At 46.5% G+C, this 19,515-nt stretch overlaps 1 protein-coding gene across 1 annotated transcript in view; it reads left to right on the plus strand.

The window, feature by feature from the left end:
* The window catches only part of arhgap32a (Rho GTPase activating protein 32a), a 105,162-nt gene that overhangs the window by 38,213 nt on the left and 47,434 nt on the right, over window positions 1-19,515 (plus strand). Inside the window, exons 3-5 of the mRNA XM_035385664.1 lie at window positions 8,128-8,236; window positions 13,024-13,115; window positions 13,339-13,423. Of these exons, the coding sequence (XP_035241555.1) occupies window positions 8,128-8,236; window positions 13,024-13,115; window positions 13,339-13,423 (286 nt within the window). The remainder of the gene's footprint in view (window positions 1-8,127; window positions 8,237-13,023; window positions 13,116-13,338; window positions 13,424-19,515) is intronic.

The following is a 19,515-nucleotide window of genomic DNA, read 5'->3' on the forward strand; positions in this document are numbered from 1 at the left end:
ATACAGTACACACTGTTTACATGCACACTGCAATAATTATTCCTTAGCAATACTTGTCGTCAACTTAAATGAACAGATTTGGCAAGGCGCACTTTTGCTATCACGAGAGCATTCCACCATTGTGAATTATAGCTAGCTAATTACTAGGTTGGATATAATGCTACTTGGCACCATTGGTTACCATTGGCAAGGTATATAAACAACTCTGCAAGTTAGCTAGATCAAGAAAAAAAAAATCAGTGTTTGGATTAATAAAAACATTCTAAAAACTCTTTTTAAAAAATATCAAAAAATGTAAATGTACCTCGTCTGCTGGTTAAAAAAAAATTAGCCGCCCACCATATATCCCTTACTAACGTTGCATTCGATTATAAATTCTCATAGGCCTTTGCAAGTGGCACATTTTAAAATATGATATGGTCAGGTGTTTCCTGGGGTGGTTTCTCTTGCTTTGCTGCTAATGATGCTAGTTTGTGTGGCCGGGGCACTGGCTGCGTAGCACGCGCTGACTGCTGCCGCGTTTAAGCCAAGAAAACGGGAAACCACAGAAACCTGAGCTCCGCTTTCCTGTAAAAAAATATGCCCCCGCGCTTAGCGCTGCCGTCGGCGACTCCCTCTCACCTGTCCAATCGGGGGACGTGTGGCTGAACGTTCATCCTGCTGAAATGACTAATCAGATTTTTGTGCATTTCATTTTTTTTTTTTGTGTGAGCTCCATTCATCCGCCGCCAAGAGAATTTCGCTGGTTGTCTCCCGAGATTTGGCGCTTCGCAGTTTGGTTTCCATGGCAGGAAAAATAAGATGTCGCCCGAGCAGCTGGAGAATCAATTTGCCCGTCGCTGTTAGTAAGAGACCAGCTGGCTGCTGCTAGGGTGTTGCTAGCTGAAGGGCCCCTGGCACAGTCTGGCAGTGCGTTCACCTCAGTGGACAGAAGTGGCTGTTTTTGGCCGTTCTTCGTGGGACACGTTTACTGTATGTGGAAAGGGAGGGAAGGGACTGTGTTGGGTTATTGTGATATGGTTAAGATAGACTGTAACATGTCTACTCACGAGACCCAAACAGAACAGCAATATCTCCTGCTTTGGTTAGGATGGGCTGAAACAGGCTGCGATTGCACCATTACATACTACAGGTCATGACAGAACAGCACATCACCACAAAATGTGAGAAATATGGGGGAAGTAAAAAAACGTTTGCTTCTGCAAAACAACAATACATGCAATATTTCTCGTTGTACAGGACATTGAGAAATTGCCTGTCCTCCTCGGAGACCACACAGACCACGCAGAATGAGCGTGCTCACAAAGCCTCTGAAAACACCTGAGCTTTTAACCACCTTTAGTGTTTCTTTCCCTTGTGCATTATATTCATTTTTATATGCCATTATTTATGCTTTTTTCTCATATTTCAAGATTCATGTCTTTCCACTGTAGGTGGTTGGTTGTACTTTCCCTTTTATGTATTTATAGAGAGAGAGGTGGTAAGAGTGAATGGGTCAGTCTCAGTCCCATTGCTAGCAACGGGCCAGTAATCAGTAATCTGCATATGACTGAGGCTGATCAATAACGCTTCTGAGAGAGGTTCTCATGCCCGTGATGTCTACATCCCAAATCAAAAAAAAGAAGCTCACCGTGTTTGAAAATCATGTCTTCGGCTGAACGGAGAAGCAGAGGAGAGGCGGTGAATATTAATGCTTGTCCTGGGGAGCCTCGGTAATCAATTTGGGCTGTTTTTCTTTCTTTTTTTTTTTTTTTTTTGAGGGCCTCTGTTTATCAGACCTAAAGTACGGTACGTCCAGTTCTGCACTGCTGCTCGTGCCCAGCACTGACTTCTAGTAGCTGTGAGTGCATCAGTAGGAGAGGATTCCACAGCAGAATGAGCTCTTCACTGTTGAGTAGTTTTGGAAGGATGGCGCTAGTTGGACATTTGCATTGCCGTTGGAATGAACTGTTAAAGCAAGCGCTGGACTGAGTGGATTGTTGATAATTGAGATTTTTAGCTTCTTAGGTTTTTTAAATACTTTTGCTTCTCTGGTGGTACAGTTTTGATGCGTTTCAGTGAATAACCTGTAGGAGATGAGACTGTGTTTTTAATGCTGTTGTGGATATGCCTGTGTTTCAGAATTTTCACGGATGAGCCAGCTTCGCGTACGGCTGAGACACAGTGCCTGTCGGGTGCAGCCGAAACTGCTGCCGTGCAAATCCACATCTGTTTCTGAGCATCTGCTCGCGCGATAAGGCCCGCTCTCTCTGATTCCGCATGTGTAATTAGCCATAGTCTTATCGCTGCCACAAGTCACATTAACATTATTGGAGGCCCATCTATCCCAGAAGGCAATCAAGCCCCTCCGATTGGTCGGTCATAAATACCAGCCTGTCCCTGCCTCCCTGGAAGGGAGGAGTCCATAAAATGGTGTGAGATTTGTAAACGGAGAGACGGAGCTGGCCTATCAGGGCCCGAAGGAAACGCGGTCTCCGCCGCGTTCCCGCCGTAACCGAACCGCTGGGTACCGCCGCCTTTGGAAGGACCGGTCCTTCTCAGAGTTTGTCGGACTCGCGTAAAACCGTTTTGCGGGAAGCCCGCGGGCTTTTTTTTAGTGTTGACATTCAGCTCTCTCTCTCATCGCTCAGCGTCTGAAAGTGTGAGCCTGACAGGTACTCAGTATAATCACCGCCGAATGAAAAGCAAACCTGCCGTCTGCGTGGAGGAGCGTGGCTGCCGTGGGGCTGCGCATCTGCAGCGAGCCGAGCAGCTGTTCGGCGCCTTTTCTCATCTGACGTTGCGTTCGGTTCTTGGGCTGGGCGGCACTGATGCTACTGTTTTCCGTAGCGGTGATTCTGTTCCAGGGGGTTCCTCTGGATGAGCGTGCATTGGGAAACGGCTCGCGCACTGGATTGGAAATTGGCACTGAAGCAGCGTAGTGGTTTGATTCAAAGTGAGTCAGCGTGCCTTTCCCTCGCTGAGCTCTGATTTTCTGTCAGATATTGCTTTCTGCTTTAGAAGGAGGCAGAGATAGACTGAGACGCACTGAGAGGCCGATGCGTACAGGCTGCATCAAATGGGCCAGATATGAGTGGAGAGGAAACGCTTCTCTGACATTACACTACAGGCGTTTACCAGAGAGACTTACACATCTCTTTTACATAGCATTTTACGTTGCGTCCATTTATGTACAGCTGGATATATACTGAAGCAATGCAGGTCCGACCCAGGAATCGAACCTGTGACCTATAGGTTACAAGAGCAGCTTTTTACTCGTTATACTACACTGCAGCCCCGACCCTCTGTAGGCATTTTTTGTTGCACACTTTTAGGGCTTCTGCCTCACAAGATAATCCCCTGAATCCAAGTCGACTGCACGTTTATCACATATCGTCGTGCCCCGCCATCAGAGAGCACTGACTCACCGGCCTTTCCTCAAAGCGCAGAAACGACGCTTTCGCCGTGACGGGGGGGCGTGTGTGTGACGAACGTTCGGGGCCCCTGTGCGATCCGCCAGCCGCCGCCCGTAATCAGCCTGTCACCCGTCACCCTCCTCGCTCTCGAAAACGGCAGGTTTTCATTCGTCACGGTCTGAACGCATCCCCCCCCCCTCCCCCCTCCTCCTGCGCCATTCTGAACGGGCGGCTGCGTGAGTCAGCTCTGCGGCTGGGGCCTCCCGCGGCTACGCTAGGAGCAGCGCGGAATGACGAAGCGCCTTTTCTCTCCCCGTTTCCCCTCCCCGTACAGCCTGCGCAGTCCTGCAGCAGGGCCTGTGCCCGTCAGAGCGCAGGCATATGTCTTGCCCGTGACACCTTAGTAGCGTGTGGGGACCCGCTGTGTTGTTGGGGGGGGGGGGAGAAATAATCCGTCGGTATCCCGGTAACCGCTGCAGGCTCGCGGTCGCAGTCGAGTAAGCTAATGAATAGCGTTTTTTTAAGGCCGTAAACCCCGGCCTGCGCTGGTGGTGTGGGCCTTTATCGCCGAGCCTCACTGGAGCTCCCTCGCCCCTGTAAAACGGAGCCTGTGATTGGACGAGGGGCTCCTTAGGTCTTCCACATGCTTCCAACCAACTGCTGTTCGAAAAGTCTGAGATCGTTAGGAAAGCCTCTTTTTCGACATTCGGATCACGGGGGCTTTGTAACTTTCCGAAACTGACATTTTGAAGTCCGCACCCGCTTTCCGCTGCGATCGGCCGGCTGTGAAATGGGTGGGCTTTCAGGTGGTCTGTAAATTCTCAAAAGGCTAACATGAACATCTTCGAAGAAAAACCGTCTGAGTGCTTTTGCCATTATGCACATTTGTATGACTCTTCGCAATTATGAAGACACAGAAGTCACCCGTACTTGGATGGAGATCTAAATCCCACTCCACTCTATGACGGACAGCTTCTTGTCTCACCTTTGTGATTCTCTACTTGGGAAAAGATACGAGCAGCAGCGCTGTCCGACGCGGTCAGACAACGCGTCGTACGAACCCGTTCGCTTGCAGCATGCGGGAGCCGTTACACTGACATCAAAGGGCACCTTAAACATAAAGGCTGTCACGCGGTGTGAATGCGATTGTTCTGGCGGTACGGTGCCTGAAATCTGCCATTGGTTCTGGCCCCTTGTGACAGCAGAAGACTCTTAGAAGCACTTGTGTGGTTCGTTACTCGATTCCCCTCCGTGATCATTTCCGTACGTACGCCTCGTTAGAAAGCTCAGAGAAGGGCTGTGGAGTAAATCTTCCGCTTCGCTCTCTTCTGTGGGTGACCAGATGACACGTCGAAACTATTTCTTTTGATCCCAGGCCTATTTATCAGAACTGCCTAATGGCCTTGAAGCATTCCTCGAAGCGGCCATATAATTCCATCCCGAAAGAGAACGTCATCCTCAGTTTGTGAGGCGTGTGCCTGTGCGTTTATTCATGGCGCTGTTGTGTAGGCAGGCCCACTGCAGAATGGTTTTCTTTATAAACGACCTCTACATTGAAATGTGAATGTAAGTTGCGTTCATTGAGTGTGTGTGTGTGTGTGAGTGTGTGTGTGTGCCCGTAACTGATGCTGTGTGACGCGGTCTCGGAGCGAACCTGTTGGGTGGTGCTGGTGTCATGGCGTGAGCTTCCTGCTTTCTGGCTCCCAGGCCCCGGAACGTTTGTTGTAGTTGTGCACTCTGCTTTCTGGGTCAACAGCTGCTTGCCTCTCTGCTCCAATTGATTTGGGATGCAAGCATTGCTGCTCTGCAGCGGGGATGACAGTTTGAGGTCGAATACATATAAATACTTGCGTGTGTGCGTGCATGCGCACACGCGCACGCATGCGTGTGTGTGTGTGTGCGCATGTGTGTGTGTGTATGGGTGTGTGTGCTCCTACATGCCTGCATGCCTCTTTTTGTCATGGTGTGTGGTCCTTTATCTTTTATGTGTCGGCGTTTCTTTTGTGTGTGTGTGTGTGCGTGTGTGTGTGAGCATGTATGTATGTGTGTGTGTGTGTGTGTGTGCATGTGCGTGTGTATGTGTGATTGTGTGTGTGCGTATTTGTGATGATTTCTTCTCTTAAACGTGGATCTTATGAAATATGCTCCAGAGAAAGTGAGGCACAGTGTTGTTTTCTGAAAGGATGCGAGTGTCTCTTCACCTCTTTAAAATCCGTATGATGCTGTGATTGCATCAGTGCTCACTTTCTCCCCCTAGGCCCCAGGTTGTGTCCCCTATGTATTTGGCAGTCTGTCGCACAAGGACATCCATAAATATCCTGTGTGCATTGTTGTGTGTGTGTTTGTGTCTCACTGTGTTTATATCCATTTGCACTGTGGCACTATTATTTTTTGTTTGTTTGTTTTGGCTCTGTAATCCAGCACATTGGATTTGAAATGAAGCGATGAATATGAGGTCAAAGTGCAGACTATTAGCTTTACTTTACCCGTGATCGCATCCATATTGAGTGAACCATGCTGGAATTATGGCCCTTTTTTATAGTCCCGCCATTTTAGGGGGCCAGATGTAATTGGACAACTTGCTGCTCAGCTGTTTCCTGGCCAGCTGTGTATTGTTGCATCATTCATTCATGCACAAGGAAGCTAATAAAAGGTCTAGAGTTGATTCTTAGTGTAGAATTTGGATTTGGATTCTGTTGTTTTCTCTCAACATGAGGACCATGTGTGTGTGTGCATGTGCGAGACTGTGTGCATGTGTGTGAGTGAGATGAAGAAGATATACTTTATAGAACCCCGTGGGGTAATTTGTCCTCTGCATTTAACCCGTCCTCATTACTCAGAATCAGTGGGCAGCCACAGTGCAGCACCTGGGGACCAACTCCAGTTCTGAGGCCAGGGCATATATATATATATATAAGTTTGTGTGTGTCTGTGTGTGTGTATTCACAGTGGAATGGGATTTATTAATTGTATTAGATTAAAATATGAATTTAAGATGAGCAGGGCTATGTATCATGACTCATTTAGGGCGAGTTGTGATTAGCTGGATCAATGAATCATGTGTTAAGTGCTTAGAGCTTTCTGTTTTCTCCTCCTCATATCGCATCACTGTCTTTCCCAAGGTACTTAAGGTTATTACGCTGGCTTCTCAGGGGCGTTCCACTGCTATCAGCAGTCATCAATATGGAGATTTTATTTTACTGTAAATATTTCAGTTTCATGTTGCTGTCATTACCGTGACAACAGCCATAATGTTAATGTCCCAGCTGTGTCATGGAAAGGAACCTTTGTTTGTAGGTCAAATGTGTTGTTGTCGTCAGGTAAAATGTGTCAGTCTGCTTGGTTACAGCAAATCATTTTTATATTTTCTTTTTGCATATTTTCCTGTATACTTGATTTCTATGACTGTGTGGTGTGTGTCTGTGTCTTTGTCTGTGTCTGTCTGTGTCTGTCTGAGTCTGTCTTTGTGTGTGTCTGTGTTTGTGTCTGTCTGTCTTTGCCTATGTCTGTGTGTGGTCTGTGTCTTTGTCTGTGTCTGTCTGTGTCTTTGTTTCTGTCTGTCTTTGTCCATGTCTGTGTGTGGTCTGTGTCTTTTTCTTTGTCTTTGTCTGTCTGTGTCTTTGTCTGTGTCTGTGTGTGGTCTGTGTCTGTGTCTTTGAATGTTTTTGGATTTTTGAATGGCCTTGTCACCGCCCAGTGACTGTATCCCATGATGCTCCTTCAGAATCTTGCAGCCTCGCGGTTTCCGTCCCGTTGACCTCGACACAACTTTGCGTGCCTCACCCAATCAGCCGGCCCTTCTGTTGTCCACGCTCCGGGAATTTCAATTACTTCCTCTTCTTTTTACCCATCCATGTAATTGCCTCCTTATCAACACAAAGGCAGCGGCCAGTTTAAAAGCACAGAAAATAATAAAGCCACGGCCATCTGATATTCTTGATTATCCCTTTCCCTGCTGTTTTATGAGTGGTGATCTTTTAACTTGAAGTGTTCCCTAGTGCTGGGAACTTGCTGACACCTGCTCTCGTTTAATTAGCTGTCTGTAGTTTTCTGCAGTGGAGTGCTAGACTGCGGGTAAGGTAACTCCGCCCCCTCTCGGTCTCACACATGGCACTACATAAACATTTACATATTTCCTCTTCTAATATTAGACCGTGGGGGTGAACATATGGAACTGCTACATCACACGGCTGACATTTAGCGGCTTTCGCACAACGCAGCGGACTCAGTTTGCATTTTTGCATGGTATTCGTGCATATACAGCTGGATCAATGCCCGGCCCTGTCTGTCAATCAAACCTACAACCTTTGGGTTTTAAGTCCAGTTCTCTAACCATTATATTACACTGCTGCACATTAGGTTCTCTATGAGTGTTGTAATAGGTACATACTGTATTTCTTCGCTGGATATTTGCCTGATGGTCTGGCATGCATACTAATTTTATTAAACTGCCTTTGTCCCTTGTGATGCATCTGAGACGTGCTGCAGAACACAACACTACAAATCTACTGGAGAACACTAGCAGTAGTGGAGAACAGTGCTTACTTATACTCATCTGCTGCACAGTTGTAACTTCTATCATGGCTGCTAATGATGGTGGCTGCTGTTCACCATAATGGCTTTGGGAGGGACTTTGTTCAGATCAAGGCTACTGCTACATGTATAAATATGGTGTATAGCCAGGACTGGTGGAGGGATACCCTGCTTAATATGGCCTCTGCTCTGCCCCCAGGAGTCTGAGGTCCTGCCTGCTCCTGGAGGAGGACGACGTGGTGCCCGAGCTGCCCCGGAGCATCCACCCTCGTGAGCGTCCCGACTGGGAGGAGACCATCAGCGCCATGGTACGCCCCCTGCTGGACAGGCCTGTCCATCACCGCGCATGCAGCCCTGCACTCGCAGCCGCACAGAGCCAGTGTGCCCAGACACACCCCAAGACACGCCATTATATCACACTGTACTCTTAATGACGCAGCACCCCCTGCTGGACGCGCCTGTCCGTCACAGCGCACACCGCACTTGCAACCGCACAAAGCCAGTGTGCCCAGACACCCCGAGTCACTATTACATCACACTGTGCTCTCAATGACACAGCACCCCCTGCTGACACCAGTCAGCAGGGTATCCCTTACCTTATTGTGAATTTGACACATCCCGCTGCGCAGGTAGCGCAGTTTTCTGCACAGTGACTGCACAGCTCAGTAGCGCAGTTTTCTGCACAGTGACTGCACAGCTCAGTAGCGCAGTTTCCTGCCACAGTAACTGCACAGCTCAGTAGCGCAGTTTCCTGGCACAGTGAAAGCACAGGTTGGAAATGCATGTTTCAAAGGGCATACGTCCTGAGGGACATGACTGACCAGTAGTATTGTAATATGCGTATGCTACAGTATGGAAAAAGGATATATATATTAATTAAACCCTGCAAATGTTTTTACTCAGACTCTATGATTAGCTTTTTTTTTGGTTTAATAAAAAATTGAATATTGTTGGATGAATGTTTCCTGTAATCCTTTGACAAATAGACATTTTGCATTAAATGTTTTTGCAAAAAAAGAGGTCAGAAGAGGACATTTTTGTAATTTCCTTCACAGTGTGCCGTGTGAATATAATTTGTTTTCGGTTATTTGCTGTTATTGAATAGGCTGGATTATTTGTACTTCAATATTGAAAGATTTTTCACACTTTTTGTCACCTGGAGGAGAGAGAGGAGAGGTGGCAGGATGTGGGTGGATTTGCCAGGAAATTATGTAAATAATCTCTCTCCCCACACTGTGGATTTACCTACATAGCAGAAAGATAATTCCTATGCTGTCCATGTGAAAAAAAAATAATAAATTGGAACACGTATTGTGTTTTGCCCTATGCACACTGAGGTCAGTGATAGTGAAGTTCATGTGTGGTTGAATTTATTTCCATATGCTGATCTTCCACACTTAATTGTTTTTTTTGTCCTTATTGAATGACTTTTGTTTCCTGCTAGCTAATGCGTGCATTGGCAAGCTTGCTGGCTGACTTGGCATCATCCAGACTGAAATGAAGTCTTGCTTTAGCCAAATTAAATGTTTCCTGCAGACCTAAAAGAAAAAGAAAAATTAATGAAAGTGGGCAATAATGAGTAAATTTGGCAAATATGATATAGGTTAATGAATAAGCATGTAAGCAGGAGGGTTGAAAATTATTATTTATAATTCAAATCCAATCTGGATGAGTGATGGTGACTCATTTTAATTAGGGATGTATCAGAATCCGAATGCTGTATTCGGGAAAGCACGAATAATGCGATGGAAACGGATATTTCTTTGACAAAAAATGTACGGTACATGGTATGAACTAATTGTATGGTATAAAACGAGAAGGAGCTATTTTTTCTTGATAGAATCATTGTTTTCATAGAATTAACGATCAGAGGTTTTTTCTTAACAACGGTGCAAATAGAACTACCAACCAGAGTTTTTGCATAACGACGGTCCAAATAGAACTACCAACCAGAGTTTTGCTTGACAACGGTAAAATAATATGCCCATATGCCCGCGGAAGAATATTTCACTTTCAGCTGATTAAATCTATAAAAATCTATATATATAAAAGTAACCATATATAGTCATTGTTGGTAACCCGTTTTATAAGTGTAATAAACCTCTCCGGGCTGTCCCGTTACTGTAAAATAATGTACTTCGGGGCATGGTTAAGCGCATCACCACCCCCGTTGTAAGGAATAAACCACGACCAGCTGCCCCGTTATTGGACAGCCCTCTGAAAGGGGTTTTGAATGCCAGCTAGCTTTATGATAGTGTGACGTCTGGAGGATGTTCCGGCAGGCTGCGCTGGCAGCTCCCAGAATGCACAGCGTGCGGACTTTTGTAAATAGTTTGTGTGGGACTGTAAATTGTAAATACGTGTAAAAAGTTAATTTATCGTGTGTATTTATGTGTTCTTGTGCTAGCTGAATTGTGTTTGTTGCTTTTAGTTTAGTTTTAAAAAACTAGGCGTTAGAATAAATATAAATAGCTATGTGTTACCCTGAGCGAACCAGTGGTGCTGTAGGCTACAGGGGGGCTTCTCTGCTGTTCGTTATGGCGAAGTGTAAATCTGAGGATTGTCTTACTTTCTATTTTGTTTCTCAATAAAGTGTCATTGAGTTTCGAACTGCCTACGAGTAGCTTCCTGATAGAGCATTGTCTCGCTACAACAGCTTCGCCCTCACTTGTTACCTAGCCTATATTTAAATTTTTGGTTTTAGGTCAGAATGGTCTCAAGGCATGCTTGCTGTCCCGGCTAGCTAGCTAACTATTGAATTGTCTTCAAAACGCAATCGTTCACAAAAATACGGATGAAAATGCGTACCGTAGCCATGAGTTAAATCAACGCCTATTCTATTGTCAAAATAAGGGACGATTCTGATTTGCGGGATGCGTAAATAAAGCTAGCAACATTAACTAGAAATGTGATTCAACGTTGCCATCAATTGTAATATTGGATATTGAAAAGGGGAGGGGATGTAACAATTCAAAAGTGGAAGAATCATGTTGCTGTTTAAACTGCTTTAGAATGCTGGATTTTGTAGCGCATTGATTTTAGAACTGTTAAAAGGCCGAGGTGTCTCTTTACTGAGAAATAATGCCCACCCTTGGACCAATCAGAATCGAGTATTCAGCCAAGCCGTCGTATAATTTCCAATAACGGGACAGCCCGTCGTTTTTATTCCTTACATAACACCGTTAACAAAACAACGTTAACAAATCACTGCGATAAAAACAAATAAAAAATCCCTACCATGACCCTTAGGGGGCTCCATATTTTTTTCATCCAGTCTAGGTTTTTTTTCTTCCAGTCCAGTTTTTTTTCTTCCAGTCCAGGTTTTTTTTCCATATGCCAATTTTAATATTTTTTTGATATTTTGCTTCTATAACTTTTATAGCTTCATAAAATGAACAAACTAAAGGTAAATAATCGTTATAAATAGTTTATTTAGATGATAATATAACACCATCGTCAAGTACACAAAGCATAAAATGAGCTTATGATAGCATCTTTTATGATTAAATGCCTCTGCGGTTTTAAAACTGCCCTGGTTGAATCATATATCGTTAAAAAGCTTGTTTCCTGGAGCGTACTGCTAGAATGACCATAGGTTCAGACAGTTCATAAAACTTAGTTTAGTAAAAAAAAATAAAAAGAGAGAGAGAGATGAAAAGTACAGTATGAGGATGTGGAAATATATTTCATAATTATTTATATGCCAATATTAAATCAATTTGATGCTTTGAAGGCACAACAGTTGCATTGCCAATGAATATTAGGTTAGAAAATACAATGTTTGCCTGATTTCGTATAAACCACGCCTCTTCCGGTCTTCTGTCCGAATACAGATACACAGACAGGTAATTTTGTTGGTTGAACAGATACAGATACAGATAATGATGTCTCTGCACACCTCTAATTTTAATAAGTTTTATCTGAAATTACACATGAGTGTGTGAGTGAATGGTGTGTGTGCCCTGCGATGGACTGGTGACCTGTCCAGGGGGTATTCCCGCCTCTCGCCAAATGCATGCTGGGATAGGCTCCAGCACCTCCTGTGACCCTTGACCAGGACGTGGTTATATGTAATGGATGGATGGATGATCTAAAATGGAAGATGAATGGAACATGGTACATGTGGATCTACTGTGGTGACTGAAGTAGGCTATGTACCTGGGTGTGGAACAGAACACATGGGTTTGCAGCTAGGTCATCTCATAGATATGCTTCATAGACAGGCATGCTGAGGCACACTTGCAGGATTACATGATATTATTTCTACTTCTCACAGCAGAATCATCGACATTTATTTTCATGAATATTTTCATGATACAATTGCCAACAGTGGGCGTCCGATTTCTCTGCCTTCATTTCCCCCTTATCTGATATCACTAATGCCTGTTGTAATTTGGAATTAGTTAAACTGTTTTCGTGTCACATGGACCTCACTCTGAAAGCCCCCACAAACGTTACTCTCAAAGGAAAACTCTGATAAGTGGTCTGTCATTTATTTAGATGTCTATGGTGATTTGGTCATGCCTTAGCAATAATTCTTTGTTAATTCCATGCCTGATGACTAAATGAAATGGCTTCTCACGTTCTACGTCGTCTCTATTTTATGACAGTCCGTGCTTTCGCTGTATGACTCAGCGAACCAACAACATCTTGGTGTCAGTACCGCCGGCAAAGTTCTTGATGGATTTTGTAGCGGTTCCGTATAGTTTGTGTTTGAAATACAAGAGCGGTCTGAATATTTCATGAGTATCGCAGAAGGTTTGTGCTGGAGTAAGCGTTTACTTGAGATGAGAACGTCAGACGCTTCCTCGAGTAAACGCCGAGGTGACTCAGAGGGGAGAACTCCAGGGTGCTGTGGAGGGAAGCCCGTTCTTTGTGTGCTTCCTGTGTGGCACTCCCTAACTGAAAGATTAACTTCAAGTCGTCGCGTGTAGGAGGTATGCCTTGTCTTCGGTTGTTAATCCTCTGTGAGTCGCCTTCATTTGATCGTGTGAGGCTGACTTTGTTTAAATGTTCCCAAAGCTGAGCTGAGAGGAGCTGAATTCAGCAGGAGCGGACGGGGATTGATTAGTTATGTCTGTGGGTCTGTCGACAGGCAAGGAGCGCGGAGATTCCGGAGCTGACCGCCGACCCCCCGCTCCGATCCTGCGGCAGCACCGCCAGCATGAAGGTCAAGAATGTCAAAAAGTAAGACCCCCCCCCCCCCCAAAAAAAAAACAAAAAAAACATAAAACATCCATAATGTGGCGAGCTGGAGAATGAAAAAGACCTCCCTACCCACGATGCCATGCTGCTAAATTCACTAAAGTAACTGAGGCCTTGTGTGTCTATGAGACGTGAGCTTGCAGAGTATTGATATGTTGAAGATGATGATGGTTCGTGATGATGCTTAATATTGGCCCTTCCCTAGGCTGTCCTTCACGAAGGGCCATTTCCCCAAGCTGGCCGAGTGCGCCCACTTCCACTACGAAAACGTCGACTTTGGAACCGTACAGGTAAGGAACTGGACTCTCATAATGGAACTCTGAGCTGTGTTTTTTTCTTTTTTGTCCATGCTAGTTCTCTTGCACTGTGAGCATGAATGAGCTCCATGAAGATTTTGCTGGCTGTTTTAGCATTTACGGTAAATGGTTTATGGTATTTATTATTTTCATAATTAAATATCGACAGGCTGGTGGGGGATAATATTGAGAGTGGCCAAGCTTAACGGGTTTAATATGACCAGGACAGGCCAATCCCCTTTGCGCAGGTAAATCGGCTCAAGCGAGCGGGATTTAGCGATTGGTTCAATTACTGTACCTCCAATTAACTGCTACGTTGCCCTCCAGCAGCTCTCCACGGTTTTCCACAGGACAGGCTCTCTCCTGATTATTTAAGAAAATAAAACCGGTCCAAGCCCTCCTCTCTGTTTTCCCCCGAGAAACACTTCAGAAGAGATGGCAGACAGGATCTGCTCACTGCTCGCGTTTTCCACTTCGCTCGTTTCCATTAACCTTCTCTGGGGTAATTACAGCGGTCACGTGACCAAATACCACCATCATGTCCTCCCTCTTAATGCTGCTAGTTGATGACATCACTGTTCCGACATTTAAAACTTTGACTTTTTATATATTGTGCCTTCAGTGAGCACATCGAATGCAGAACTTCCCTCTTTACGAAAGAGGATTAACCCAAACCTAAAAATCATAATTCCACGCTGAGAATGAACAGGTGATGCGTTCGTACGTGTGGGGTATCAACAAATGACGACCTGTTTGCGGGGGGAAGATTAGTGTAAAATTAAATGGTGGATAAATTCGTGCAGAAGCGCGGGGATTTCGACGTGGAGAGGGAGTTTCTGCGGAACGTCTGTGTCCCGAGAGCTAATCCCGCTAACGAAGCGCAGCAGCCAGGCAGCTGGGAGTCTAGACCGTGCGGGAGGAGTCCAGGAGGCGCAGGGGGGTGGTGCTGAATATGGATGTGCCGTTTGAAGTCTGTGCAAATGTTAAATTTTAGGCCCGCCGTAACGTGTTTTATGGAAATTACGCAGCTCGTTTAAGATGTGTATGTACAGGAGTGTTACAGGAGCTTACGCACTGCACCGTCCAGCGTTTATTATGGAGTCTGGTGATGTGAGCATTTAAGGGATTCGTTATTGGTGCTTTAGAAAATATTGTAATCATGTCCTCCGAATTGTAATTATTTTGATGGCATTTTTGAGGAAATTAAGGCTTGGTGTATTTATTTATCTGAGCCAGCAGAGGGCGCCAGGTCACATGTTTTGCTCAAGAAAAAAGCATTCCCCTATCGCCGGAGTTTAATTTTCCTTAAACACAGTTAATTTGTGGCTGATCCATATCATATATGTGAAAACATACAGGTGTTACGACACTGCTGTGAGGAGGAACATGCTTGGGCTGAATTGCTGACTCAGAAAAAACTACTCGGAGGTGCTCGATAGCTGCAGCTCTGAACATCCTGTCGATTTGAAGCAAGTTGTGTTTTTCTCTGTGGTTTATGTGGAGCGTGCAGTCATCGCGCCGCACTGTATTCAGTGCTCACCGTCTGTTTTTCTGGAGAAGAGCATAAATCTTAAAATAACACATTCAGCGCCACTTGATGACAATCGAGTGCGAGACGGGAGGCAGGAATGTGGCATCTCAGATCCTCGGGTGTGTTTTTAGAGAGGAGGGAGGTGAGGGAGGTGAGGGAGATGTGGGAGATGTGGGAGAGGGTAGACTGCGCTCCTCTGGGCAGAATGAGCTGCAGATTTAGAGCCTTCCGTCGGTCTGCTCCCCCGGACCTCTTGTCTGTCAGAGTGAAACATGGCTCAGCTCATCTCCCCTGCCCTGCCCTCCGCCTCCCCCTCCACCTTCTCCTCTTCCTCCTCCTCTTCCTGCGGCTGCGCTCAAGGTCACCCAGGCTGCTGTGCTGCTCCACTGCGCAGATGCCATTGTCCGCTCTGTGTTATCATTCTGTGGCTGGTTCTGTTCGGTAATATCAATCTGTACTGATAATCATGAGCTGTAGAATTGCCTGTTGTGCCATTTTACTTAACTTAGCATTGATGCTCTACCCTGAGTCCCATTTCATCTCACTGCGTTTACCTGTGCTATAATACTGCTCTGCGTCCAATCACTGCTCTTGTGCTGGTATAACAGTGCTGCTGTGTCCTGTACCTCTTTTCTGCCTGGATTCCTTTGCTGTTATAGGTCACTTAGACCTCACTGACTGTTACACTGCCTCTCGGTCTATCCTGTAACAGAGACCTAAGGTCTGCTTCTGCCAAGTCTTTTGTTATATAAGTTCATTTCGTTTTAAACTGTTACCCTGTCCCTCAGTCTTACTGTATTACACAGATTAGTTCCCTACTATAAAACATCTATTACTGTCACAGCAGTCTGTGTACATGTACTGCTCTCCTAATGCACTTCTTGAATCCTGCAGAATTTAAGAGTCTTCCACTGTGATGCACACAGGTCTGGCCTTCGCTCCTGTGTTGGTTCAGGGCTGCTTCATTGACATCATTGTAACGGTACTGAAGCACTGACTGGACAGGCTGGTGCTCGTCAGTTAGTGCTCATTCTTATTGAAGGCTTTGCTGGGTGTAATATTGTGAACAGCGTAATCCACCCGTGGATATGGGAGTGGGCTTTGCAAGTGCAACGATTGAAAATACATGCATGTGATGAAACCTGGCCCCAATGCCCCGCCCCTATTGGGCGGTCCCAGAGACCCAAACTTCCGGGGTTTCCTGGTGGATACGTACGACTTATGTAATCAGTCCCGATGTCAGTGATGCTCACAACCTTCTCCATATCCTTTGATCCAACAAGTTACCAGGGGACCAACAGCTTGTGCTTTACGACTGAAGCATACGAACTGTAGAAATGCCTGTAAGCTTTGCCGTAAATTAATTTTAAAAAACGTTGGAGGAGAAATCGATCTAATCTATTTAAACCGACGGGGAAACGGAGGGCTTTCTCGCAGACTGTTTTACGGCTTAGCGCGAGGCTACGCTTTTACTACGCGTCGCGCCTGTGAGCGCTTTCCTACGGACCGCTTAGTTCAGCGTGTATGTGCGCTCTGTTAGAGAGAGTGGTGCTGTCTCCTGGGCGTCTTTAAAATGGCGGGTTGTAACGGGATGCATATTGACCCGACGGTTTGTTTATTCAGGCTGCTATCGTTCCAGTTGGGTCTTTGCCACAGTGATGGTGCATGTGATTTTCTTGTTGGGCACGTGGATTGGTACACTACACTGTTGATGGTCCCCACCCTTGCAGTGTTGAGTCATGAGCACTGGCAAACTTTGTGCTCAATGTACGCCAGGCAATCGCATAACAAGGGCGATGGGACATGGAAAATCCAGGGTGATGTGGAAGATGCCGTTCGTTACAGCTAATGTGCTATTGGCTTGACAGGCCAGTTTATCCATTTATTTTCCAGGGAAACCAGAGATCTTAATGAAAACAAAATGGCAGACGCTATAAGAGGAGGCTTTGAGTGATTGGTGTGTGTCTGTTTAAATGGGGCGGTTTCCTGTAAATGCAGTTAGTTTTGTGCGGCGTGCGGACCTCAGAGCTGTGGTCAGAACGGCCCTCTGTGGGGTCGATTTCAGGGCAGAAAGCTGTGAAAGGGGGTAATAAATGAAGTGATACTGCAGAGAAGCACTTCCTCTCCTGTTGTACAGAGATTTGGGACATGTTTGTAATTTATTTATGTTATGTTTGTGAATGAGAGTATATCTTCCTCTCTCTCTTTCTCTCTCTCTCTCTCTCTCTCTCTGATCTTTGCTTTGGGATCTGCTGTTTGCTGAATCTAGCTTTGGTGAAAGGCACATTCTGACGATACATTTAAAAAAAAAAAAAAACCTTGTAGAATTTGCCCTTGGCTGAATATGGATTATCATTAACACTGTATTATTCTTGTTCTATCACTCTTGCACACTGTCTATAAACTGTAAAGTGAGTTATAGATTATGTTCAGCTTTTGTGTCAAATAAGACAAAAAGCTTATATAACTCAAAAGCCTCTTTCACACACTCATGCTCTCTCTCCCTCTCTCTCATTCGCTCTCCAGTTTCCGTGGTTATTGCTGTTTATTGTTCCATTTTCTCTGCGCAGGAGCATTGTCCTTGAGCAGAGGTATGTGGTTACATCGGCCATGGGAACCTTCTCAGAGCCAGGGGAATCATGGGTAGATGACAAAAGCGCTGCTCTTTCCGAAAACTGACAGACCCATGTCGCCCTGGCCCTGTGCCCGTTCCCCCCCCCCCGGACCGGACCGTTTGCTTTTCCGCGATCGCGTCTGGCGTGAGGGCGTCCCCATGGAGACGTTCGTCCAGCCCCCGGCCCCCGCCTCGTAGCGCTTCGCCCGAAAGGCGCTGTCGTTAGCGGGGGCGCGATCGTCCATCACGCCCCCCCCGCATCATGGCTCTGCAATTGGCTGCTCTCCCCCCCCCCCACCACGGCCCCGGCACGGAGCTTTAATAACAGGCGGCCGTCCCTGGAGCCTGCCGACACACTCGACACACGATATCCTGGTTAGCGGGTTCTGCTTAACCGCTTTGATGGCAGCGCTGAGGTCGGTTTGGCCCATAGGTTGTGCCGTGGGCTCGGCCCAGCTTTCGGCTGGAGCGGAGACCGTCTCCCTCAGCGTCTCCCTCACGGTACCTCACAGGCCTTCGGACGGCGTTCTCACCTCACCTCCAATCCCGCGCTCTTTCTCCGTTCCGCCAGGGTCCGAAGACTTCTTTTCCTTTCGTTTCCCGCCACCCGGAGCGTGTGGAATTATGAAAAGCGTGCTTCTGCCACTCTGGATGCAACATCTGCACAGCTGCTGCCGGGTCAGCGTGCTGAGTGGCAGAGTCGGTATCCGAGGCGACGTCAAGCAGCTGTGGCGCACTTTGAGCGGTTGGTTTGAACGTGCTTGTAACAGCTTGCAATGAAGGGTTCGTATTAAAAATGCACTTGTAGCACTTGTGATCTACTCATGTGGGTAGAGCCCTGTGCCATTGTTTGTAGTTCTAAACTGACTTATAGAATAATAAACATGGAGCGTCTGAAATTCTATATTCATTGCATTACATTACGTTTATTTGGCAGACGCTTTTATCCAAAGCAACATACAAAAGTGAATGCCGAAGGTCATGGGAACAACTACAAAACCCAGGTCCGATAAGGGACAATACTCATTCAGTATATATATGCAGTCCCGTTCTGTCTGTCTCTGCTTCAGACTCCACCTCCCTGACGGAGTGTTAGCTACCCTTTATTCCACCATTACCAGAGCCTATAGCGCAAACCGGGGCTTCTTTCACACGCTTTTCGGCTGGCGTGACACCTCTGTGCCTGTAGGCGTGTGCAGTTGCCGTAGAGACCCCCAGTGTTGTGTAAGGTGGTGAAAGGGGGAGGGGTCACCCCCAGGGGTGTGTCTCCATAGCGGCGCTGCCGGCCCCCAGTCCCTCCCCCTGAGCGCTGCTGCTTACCTGTGAGAGAGGCGGGGCCTCTGGGACTTCCTCTGACCTGGAGTGAAGGGATTGTCCCGCAGAACACTCCAACCCTGCGGCTGGAGAGCTGGGTGGTGGTTGGGGTGGAGGAAGGGGGGTGGAGGAAGAGTGGGAGAAAGGGAGCTAGGGAGTTCACCAAGTTTGCATTGGGTTCACCCAGTTTACTTTATTTTTTTTCACAGTAAAAACTTTGGTCTTTGGACTTCCCTGTACCCCAATCCCCACAAAGCCCCCTTCCCTGTCCCTGTTCATTTACTCCACCCCACCACCTCTTTGCCCCCTCACAGTGTGAGGTCCCTTAGCTCACATTAAAATGTGCTGAAGAGGCAGGCTGGTGTCTCTGTAATGGGATTGGCTTTGTGCACTTCACAGGGAAATGTCCCGTATCTTTAATGGGGCCAATAGCACAATAGTCTGCGATTCCTCATGGCAGTAGCTGATTGTTCACTGACCCCGGTTCACCCCACCTCTCCCTGGTTCTGCTTCTCCGGCCACGCTGTATTACACAGGCGCTAACTGCTGTGGTTTGGCTGCTGCGGCTAATGCCTGAAGCCCTGCTGCGGCACTCTGGAGCTAGGTGTCAAAACAAGGATGTAAGGA

This window comes from Anguilla anguilla, chromosome 12 (assembly GCF_013347855.1).
Source record: "Anguilla anguilla isolate fAngAng1 chromosome 12, fAngAng1.pri, whole genome shotgun sequence".
Classification (NCBI taxonomy): Eukaryota; Metazoa; Chordata; class Actinopteri; order Anguilliformes; family Anguillidae; genus Anguilla; species Anguilla anguilla.